Source organism: Nanorana parkeri, unplaced genomic scaffold (assembly GCF_000935625.1).
Source record: "Nanorana parkeri isolate BGI_ZX_2015 unplaced genomic scaffold, ASM93562v1 scaffold2664, whole genome shotgun sequence".
Taxonomy (NCBI): domain Eukaryota; kingdom Metazoa; phylum Chordata; class Amphibia; order Anura; family Dicroglossidae; genus Nanorana; species Nanorana parkeri.
In genome coordinates, this window is record NW_017308932.1 from 55,433 (window position 1) to 65,711 (window position 10,279).

Below are 10,279 nucleotides of genomic sequence, written 5' to 3' on the forward strand. Positions count from 1 at the left end.
ATATAGTATATTTAATGTTTTTATGAAAAAAAGCAATGTTTGAAGAGAACAGTGAAAGTAGGAGAGTTACAGCAGTGAGTAACATTTACCCACAGGCCTCAAAAAAATGCCTATTTTTAGTAAATGACTAAAATAACCTGTTTTTGTCTGTGCAGTTTGATAACGCTGTGTATTTCACATAATCAAATGAAGCTCTACCAGAAGCGCTAGATACACCATACTGAATCCCACTGATGTAACTACTAAAAATGTTTATTACATAGAAGTCATGACAAACATTCTGTATAGTTAAAACTGTTATACACATAGTCAGCATCCACCATGATATTTTTACAGTAACAAGCAGGTAGGTTAGGGTTGTCTAGTGCGCATTTTTGACTAAAAGTGCATTTGTCTTTAACCACCTGAGCACCAAGGTGTTAAACTCCCTTCCTGTCCAGGCTTTTTTCCAGCACTCAGCGATGCTGTATTTTGACTGACATTTATTCAGTCGTGCAACGCTGTACCAACATTAATTTTATAACACTTTTTTTTGGAAATACATGGGGGAATTTATCAAAACTGGAGTAGACAGAATCTGGAGCAGTTGCCCATGGCAACCAATCAGCATCTCTCTTCAGTTTGCTCAGGTAAGATAAGTGACAGGTCCTCTTTATGAAGACATCAGGGGTCTATTAGACCCCTAATGTAACCTATGGACCCCAAAAGAAGCTGATGAAGCAGATCTGCTTCACCAGCTTCTACTCTGGCTACAGAAGCTGGAGCTGTTTAAAATGCTGACAGTTTCCCACTTATGCGCAAGTGGGGCTGCGCACACAAGCGAGAATGGGAAAAGGACTCGCATTCAAGAGTCACCTCTTCAGCTGTTTAATTAGAACTGCCAGATAGGAAGGAGTTAAAGTTCCATCTTAAAAAAAGGGAAAAAGATCATTGATTTTATTGCGTAAATGAAAGAACTCTTCTCCCTGTTAAAGTGAAACACCAACCAACACTTTTTTTTTAGCTTTGGATATTGTTGTGAAGGGTTAGAACTTCTGAAACGCTTATATAGTTGCCTGAGGTCCTAATGTGGACATTTTCCCTCACTTTCTGGACAGGAAGAAGGAAATATTTCTCTAAAAGTGACATTGCAGCAATAAAATGCTTTATTATCATAATGGAATAAGGTTAGAGCCTTATTATTGCTCTGTGTCCCCGTTGGAGGTACTGTGACGGACCCCCGTACTCAGGATGAGTATGTCCGCCGCTGTCTTCTTCCTTGCTGAGGAGATCTTGCAACCTGAAGATCCTTAGCTCCCAGTTTCCCCAGTCACTAGCCAAGGCTCGAGTGTAGGTGAAACAAACTCTGCTTTATTGAGCAACTGCACAAACTTTTATACAGCAAGTGATGAAATCAGAATATAATCCCATCACATCCACCCTCCCCTCCTCCCAGACAATCGGTCTGCTCAACACCACAGGTGTCCACCTGCTAACGAACTCCAGAAAGCCATAGCAGGAGCATGTCATTGTTCTGAGCTCCTTCAGAGTACAATGGGAGATAACGAGGGATGGTGCCGATACTCTTTCCATAACCAGGTCACACAGCATAACGCACTCAAACATAACCCAACACCAATACACATTTAACTTATAAACTGATCACCATGTCGTCACAGGTACCCCTTCACTTCTGTCCCAGTAATAACAAAGTGATGGGAAATCTACCCAACAGGACCATAGACAACCCAAAAAAATCTATTTTAACACTTTTCCACTCTGTTCAAAACTAAAAAAAGTTTAAACTGAAAAGAGCACTATGTGCCAAACTTTTTTTGCCCTAGTTCGATTTAAAAAACTCAGCATATTGCCCGCTATATGCTGACAGCGCAGAGCACTGCAGTCGGACTATATGCCGCTATATGCTGACAGCGCACTGCAGTCGGTATCCACCCCGCTACCTGATTGACAGCTGGCCCTGCCTTTCTAGAAGCAGCACCAACTGTGCCCGCCCCCATCTGTCCCTCCAGTACACGCTGGAGGAACGGAGAGGGGAGGAATCCCTGCAGGGAGCGGTGAATGACAGTCACTGCCCTCTGCCGGGAGATGATCAGGAACTGAGCGATCAGCGGTATGTGATCAATGGAGCCGACGTGTGACAGCTTCAGTGTCACACGTCAGCTCTAATTAGGGGGATAAGTTTATTTCACTCTCTTCATAATTCTCCTTCAAGTTGCACTTATGTTCAGCTATAGGAAAGACATTTAGTCATAAAACCAGTAATAAGAAGGTCTTTTATGTGAACCATAGAAACTGTTATTAAAAAATGACTTTTTGACTTTTTCAAGAGATAACTTGGGTGAAATCAAGAGATATGAATATGGGTAAATTCATTTATAAAATAGTAAAAATTATACGACAAACGATAATACAAACTCACTTTCCATAGCAGTTACCGACTCTTGGAGAAGAGCTTCTGGTGATTTATTAGCCATTTCCAGGTAAGTAACATTTAGAAGAGATGCTTCACTGAACACCGGCTCCAGCAGATGCCAGTCCTCATTAAATTTGTTTATGAGTGCCTTCAGAGGCTCCATCTCAGGCACATCTGGAAATCCGCCCTCGGGAACTTCAGGTAAAACAATTTCTGTTAGGAATTAAAATTAATTGTACCTGTTCAAGGTAATCCTAAGAAATCCTAACATAGAATTATAAGTCTATCCGATGAACGTTGAGAAAAAGAAAAAGTGTGCTCCACATAACACCCAGTTAGATTCATATTGTTATTCTAAAGTAGGTAAGAAAATTGAAGAAATCTTAGAAAACATGTAGCTGTAGGCAAGACTCATGGGTGCAACGTGTAGAGGTTCTCACACTGTGGCTATGAGGGTATAACATATGGTAAGGGTGATCAGTAGAAGATTGTGGTTGCATCAGGGGTAGACAACCTTGGTACACCAGTTGTGGTGAATCTACAAATCTCTCTGTGAGTTATGCCTGTGGCTGTCAGAGTCTTCCAATGCCAAGGCTGCCTACTCCTGGGTTAGATAGCTGCAACCTGAGTTTCAGTATTTACTAGCTCTGGTCTTCTGTTCCTCTCTGCTTGGTCACATATCCCTGGCTCCTATGTATCCCTCCTCCAGTCAGGCCATGAGTAAAGGCAAAAAGTGGAGTTTGCCGGTGCTGAACAAACATTAGTTAACCCATAAATTGGCCATACATGTTTTAATCTAATTGTACAAGCCCTAAATGCAATCTTAGGGCTTACCTAAACAATCTAATACATGATTATGCAATCAGGCAGGCACTATGTAGTTCATGATAGAGCTAAAGAGATTGAACAATCGCAATGTGTATGGTGCACTTTAAATTGAGGTTGCAGACTGCATGCCAGTAGTGCAGAGGTGTCGTGACACTGCAGCATTTTCTCCTGCTGGGATGATATGGTGTACAGAGAATAAATCGCAGGGTTCCTCATTATGTTGTTAGGACACTGAACATTCTAGCATTTGAAATCCTGAGGTTTACTTAAGTAAAGTTTAAGAGCAGTGCTCAACCTTAGCACAATACAGTTTTATCCCACCCCTTAAAGTGGGCCTTTACCCACCCCCCACCCTCCTCCCTTGATTAAAAATGACATCAGCATACAGCTCTGTATGCTGATATGAAAATCATCTTACATTCATTAGTTAAAAAAACACATTTTCATTTTATTACATTTTCTTGTTTTCTACTTCCTGATCCTATTTAGCAGGAGTCATGTAACGTGGCCAAGCATTGCATCCTGGGAAGGTTGCAGCAGAAGAGCATTGCTGGGAAATCTTATCTATAATCTCATGAGATCTCAGGGACAGGCATTTTCCTCCTCTGAAATTATGTGCATGGTCACATGTCCTTGTCACATACGCCAGAGGTCGAGGAAGTAAAGGGAGATGGATTCATCTGCCCTTAGTAAAAATGGCCACTGTGAGAAGAATGGGGAGGAAAAGAAACATAAGGTAGGGGAAGAGTAAGAAGGCAATTATCTACAAGTGTGTGTTTGTACATTGTCATTACTAAACATTTCTAAAGGGGCCTTTGTTGTTATTTTGAAGATATGGGGAAAGTTCCTCTTTAACATGTCCATTAATGTATGGTATGCTTCTGTACAGACATATATCTTTACTACAGTCTGCTCCATTACAAATTACAATGTTGCAAGTGCACTTACTGATACATAGATGAAGAAATAAAGTTACTACAATCATTAAAAGAAAACTCATTAAAATACATATTAGTTGACCTTGTACAGGGTCCATCTGTTGTTCCGGCTCTTGTAATGGATCAACATCTTCTAAACTGGGCTGTGACACATCTTTTGGAGAAGCAGGATCCGTTTGTTCTATATCAGACAGAGGCTGGTCACTGGAATCTGCCAATAAACAGAAACCCCTTTCATCATAACATATATCACTGCTAACATGTAAAAAACATCAAAATTACTATTCTTACTAGTTTTCATCTTTTCTTACCATAACTAAAACTACATTAGAAATAAGTAACTTTTAGACATTAGCAATCTACTTCTTTAATTACATATAATTACAAAAACCATAATGTATCCTTATTATAATATATCATTAGGTACGCATCCAAGTGTTCCATAACTATAAAGATCACAAATTACGGTACCCCGTGGTGCCTTTATTATCTTTTAATCTTTTTACCATTAAGAGGATCCATTATTCTATTCTATTTTGTTATATATGGGTAAAGTTTGCTTGTATGAGATAATTATCACACTTAGATAAAATGTATCTTTGCCAACAAGTGCCATCACCCAGTATGTTAAATATGAGTGACAGTTCATACTTGTGCTGGAAAATGTTTTAATCATTTAAAGACACGTTCATAAGTTTGTTAACTTGTGTTAGCATTTCTGTGCGCTGGGTGTTATTAATAACAAGAGTTTTATGTCATGGGGAGGGTAAGTTATGAAATCTAGGTTTACTTTCCATATTAAGGGTGCATTCAACTCAAAATCGGAAGGAAAACGCAAGCCAAAGAAGGGTCCATTATCTTGTAATTGCATATTTTGATTTCTTTCCGATCCATTGCGTTGCGATCTATTTTTCAACGGATGCTAACAGAAGGGCACCAAAAAATGAATGGATGTGAATAGGGCCAGTTCACACTGCATACGTTATGTTGTGCTTAAAAAAACACAATGTAATGTAATGCAATGTAACGGAACAGAGCGTTGTGAAGTAGCCCCATTTGCACCCATTAATTTTTCAATACAACAGATGCAGTGTGAATGGGCCCTTAAGTGACACTTAACTCAGAAGTTAATTCTTAAAATGAATTGATGTACCCCAACTAAAAATGTAGTTTATTTGTGTAATCACATGGAAGGACAGTGTCCGCTTGAATTCAGAGATGATTTAAGGATCTACAGCCAAGTGATACACAAACAAGTTACAGTATTGTTAACTGTTAAGGTACTTAAATGTGTTTTTGAGATTTATCTCCTGAGTTTAGTGTCACTTTAAGGATGGGGACATTTAGCTAGTTCCTTGCTTTGCAACCTACTATTCAATGTGAATCCCAGACATATATAAAATACTATTTAATGCAGTTGTGTATTCATTTAAAAAAAAATAATATATTTTATATACAAGCAAAAGTACTTCAATCCATATAAATACCAGTATCTGTCATCCCCCTTTCACAGAACATTCTAAAGCCTAGTACTTACCTTGTAGCTTTTCTTCAATAGGTTCTAAGGGGTCTTGCATTTCCTCCTGCTGTTTCTTCTGTTCTAACTGCAATCTCATTATCTCCTGCTGTTCTTTTCTAAAAATAAATAATTAATAATGATAATAAAATATACATAATATACTTTTATAATAGCTTTGATTCCAATTCCTAAACAGACTCTGCCATCTTTGCCACTATATACTCATCTCTCCAGCCCTCCCCTGTTGCTCGTTCCTCAGCAAAATACCTCTGGGTATGGGGAAGCATGTGACCTCCTCCCATGATGTAGTGCTCAAGCCTGGCTGTCATTTCCTAGATCTGAGCACGGTCACAAGATCTGAGCTCCCTAATCCACCTGACACTGAGAATGATGGTGGCCCTTGCAATGGGAGAATGAGGGATAGGCGAGGGGGGGCACAGGAGAGGTCAGTCACTTTGCTCTAAATGTCTCTTTAAAGAAATATTTAAAAAAAAATAGATATAGTCTCCCCTGTTTTATATATATATATAGAATATATGTTATGTGTATGAGTGAGGTTAAGTGTGCAGGGTACACTTCTCTGGTTGGGTTAGACTTAGCATGACAGTTAAGTGTTAGGGGTAAATGGTAAGGCATAGATTACATGTTGCAGTTCAACTCTATCTCCTCCTCCCCGTTTGCTGAATTTCATTCTACAGTCCTACCTATTTCTACAAAAGTCATACAGATACACCCAATGTCTAGGGTCACATAGGTAGGAAACCAACTACCCCACTGATATATTTTTTGTTTGATGGAGAAAATGAATGTACTTAGAGGAAATCCAAGCAAACATGGAGAAAACACAAACTCAATGCAGACAGGAGCACCGGTGGAGAGTAAGCCCAAAATCCCAAAGCTACAGATTCACATTGCTTAGAACTAAGCCTATGTTTTTAGTACAAGCTATGTAAAATGATATACCACATGATAATAAAAGAGACAGTAATACCTTGCTTCTTCCTCTTCCTGTAGCTTTCTTGCCCTTTCCTTCTCAAGTCTTTGCATTATATTATTATTTATTTCCTCTTTATTCAACAAGTACAGTCTATTTAACAGACAGTTTCCTGAAATACAAGGATATGTCAGCGTATAATTGGGAACCTTTACAAGCAATAAGAGTACAGCTTAAATGAGCGAATCAAAGCTTGATTTCTAAAAGAAATGTTCAGAGGAAGATAAATGAAACTCAAATATGAAGAAGTCTAAAGATATAAAATAGCATGATGAAATGAAGTCAGGTTATTAAAACTTCAGCATAGAAAACTGGATGCAAAATACAGCTGTTGCCAGTAGCAAATGAACTACCTTGTTGGACATAAAAAAGGAAACCTGCTTGGTTGCTACTGCAAATCTTCACATCTGCACCAGTTTTCACAATATGATAGAATGTGCCACATCTTCTAAACTATCTAATTTTGATTTTTTTTTTCTATAAGATTTTTCGGCGTGTATCACTCACCATTATCAGCTGCGTTCCTTAAGCAAATGACAATATCAGGTAGAAGCCCCTTTTCACTAACAGGTATCCAAAAATTTGGGGAATTTGGGAAATTGTCTAATACCCATCCTCCAACAGCTGGGGCACCAGGAAACCGCTCTTTATTTTCTTCATTGAACTATAAAATGTATAAACCAAAAATCAAGGTTTAAAAGAAAAAAAATCAAACATTGCATACAAACCAGAAATGATTAATGCATTAAGTTAGACATGCAATACCCCCAAACCAGACTCAGATGTTGCCCTTAACTATAATTGATTTTGTTTGCAACTTGCAGTTACAGACAACTTGTCCGTCTGTGTAATGGATTATAGAATTCCTATATATGAGTTCAAGGAGTGTCAAAACTATACAATTTTATATTAATATTGTTCAATGCAGGGCCTTAGATATTTTTTTTCCCTGGGGGGGGTTCAGCTTCCTCAAATTATAAGACTTTATCTAGCAGACACACCAAGGTTTGAAAAAAAAGCGACATCCGTGGCCACTTCAGCACCCCACACACACACATTATATGGGGCTTCTCGGTCAAGAGTGCGGTGGGACTATTTGCCTGTGACTATTGGCCAGTGGGTCCCCGTGTGCCTTCCACTTTTCTAGGTGAGAGGCTCCTCAGCCTTCCCCTAGCACAGCACTGTCAGTTCTTGCGCCGAGCAGCCATTCAAAATATGCCTCCCAGAGTCAACATGACATCCCTGGAGTCCCTTTTGATGGGTTCTTCAGAACGCTGTTAAACGGCCGGGTGTACGTGACCCCCTCTGCCCTCCCCTCGCTAGCCACTGCCAGGACACTCTGGGGGGGGTGGGGGGTTTGAACCCCCCTATCCCCCCCCTTAGTTACGCCCCTGGTTCAATGAAACTAAATGTTGTTTGATCCTGTCAGAGTAAGTCTCCTTTTATACCTAGGCGTATTGTCGCAGCCGATTCAGTGCAACAAAAACACTCCACCCAAGGAATCCTATTCATTTCTATGGCCCCCGTTCACACCTGTGAGTTTTGTCGCAGGCAGAAATAACCCGGTCGCTCGAAATAGTACATGAGCTACTTTGGGGCAGATTTCAGCGTGTTTTGTCCCATAGACTCAAAAGAACATGCTTTGAAAACGCACGTTGCTATTTTTGCACGTTTTGCCCATTCACATGAATGTGCCAAAATCTGATCACAAAAACATATGACTTAACATACGCACGTAAAACGCGTGCAAAAAACTGTGCAAAAAAGACACGTGTAAAACAAGCGTAATAGATGTTGCCTAGGTGTGAATGGATGGTGACCAAGGTAGTTGCGCTAGGATATATGAAAAAATCAGAAACCAAAATACAGAGAAAATAGAAAAAGATATAATAATATCAAAAAATATAATAATATCAAAAAATATGATCCAAATGATTATAATCCAGCTGCAGCAATATCTATCGAAGTGATCAATTGTAAACCAGTGTGCTGCGCTTGGTATTGTGATACGTGCTATATACTCCGGAGGGATCAACCAGAAAGCCTTTTTGAGAAAGTCTCTACGACGAAACGCGTAAAAGGAGTGTGTCGTTTCCCCGCTGACACCCTGGAAAGAGGCTAGCTATAAGTTGCTTATGCTGTTGTACCTTTGGAAGTCTGTAAGTGCAATCATTTTTAAACTACTTGATAAATAAAACATTTTACATCTGCACTTAAATCCTGTCTTCTCTCCTTCGGTCGGTCTCCCCCTCGGCTTTCTGGTTGATCCCTCCGGAGTGTTCTCCAGCCTTGGAGGTTGTTTAATTATCGCCGATGAGAGGAAGTGTAGCCTGACGGCAGGAGAGGACAGAGAAACTTACAGAGAAGGTTTCCTTTTTCTATTTTGCGGACGCATCAATGGAAGTATAAACAAAAGACACTGGATTTCTAATAACATTCGGTAGAAAATAGACTATTGGTGTTACAACCCTCGCTTATACAATTTTATATTTATCCACCTATATTTATTCACTTTATACCATTAGATGTGGTTTTAGATGTGTTAGATTGGTTATACATCAGTCTTCCTTTAAATTATTGTCCTTTTTATTTATTGTTGCCGATTGCCAGACTGATTAATTTACCTGGTTTATAATTCAACCATTTAGTATCCACATTGTATTTTCACTATATGGCACACATATGCATTATTCATTAACTTATTTAACTTATCATATTTAACCAATCAGTTTTATATTCGTACCTTCACCATATTTATATGACACGTGTATTTATTAACGTTCATGCACATATGCACTTTTGGATTGCATTTAGTTGCAAGTAGGATTTGATCACTTATATTGGTTTCGTTTGTGGTATAAATATAGCACGTATCACAATACCAAGCGCAGCACACTGGTTCACAATAGGTGTGAATGGAGCCTTAGTCTGACAGACTGGTAGAGTTCTATGATGAGTGTGGGACTGGACAACAGAGAACAGTACATAAAAGTAGACTTTTATTCTGATTTAATAGAGGAAATTCACCTAGTCATTTAGATGACAAGAGCACTAAAAAAAAGGAATGACCTTGTTTAAAGTGCCACAATCTAATTCATTTGTAAAAGGTTACCGCATGTGACAAAGTACCAATGAGATATAACAACAGCTGTAGCATCATGGAATTTGAAATACTGTACAATAATAGACACCACCCAGCTCTGAGTTATAAAACAAATTGAGAAAAGTTACCTTTGCTTTAACATCTCTTGTTAATGACCTTGTCACATAAAATAAGAAACTTTTTTTCCCCATTATTTTTCAACATATATTTAAAAAGTGCACCTGATGTTTAATAGGCAAATTTCCAGTGTTTGCAAATTAGAATATTCAAAACATATGACATTGTAATTAGTCTAAATTACAAACAACAGTATACATTATTTATATTGCAGCAACATCTGAACTAACCTACTAGAGCAATTACATACATAATCTATTAATCATACCTCTGTTATAGCTTTCTCCAGTGCACTGACATAAACATCTGCACCTAATGTTACTGGAGTCTCACGTGCAATTTTCATAGCTTCCTCAACCATTTGTTG

General features: G+C 38.7%; 1 protein-coding gene across 1 annotated transcript in view; it reads right to left on the minus strand.

Annotated features, from left to right (window-relative positions):
• Positions 1-10,279, minus strand: part of AK9 (adenylate kinase 9) — a 90,504-nt gene that overhangs the window by 36,975 nt on the left and 43,250 nt on the right. Inside the window, exons 18-23 of the mRNA XM_018573994.1 lie at positions 10,181-10,275; positions 7,200-7,356; positions 6,690-6,804; positions 5,717-5,814; positions 4,262-4,390; positions 2,420-2,626 (exon numbers count right to left, since the gene is read on the minus strand). Coding sequence (XP_018429496.1) covers positions 2,420-2,626; positions 4,262-4,390; positions 5,717-5,814; positions 6,690-6,804; positions 7,200-7,356; positions 10,181-10,275 — 801 coding nt within the window. The remainder of the gene's footprint in view (positions 1-2,419; positions 2,627-4,261; positions 4,391-5,716; positions 5,815-6,689; positions 6,805-7,199; positions 7,357-10,180; positions 10,276-10,279) is intronic.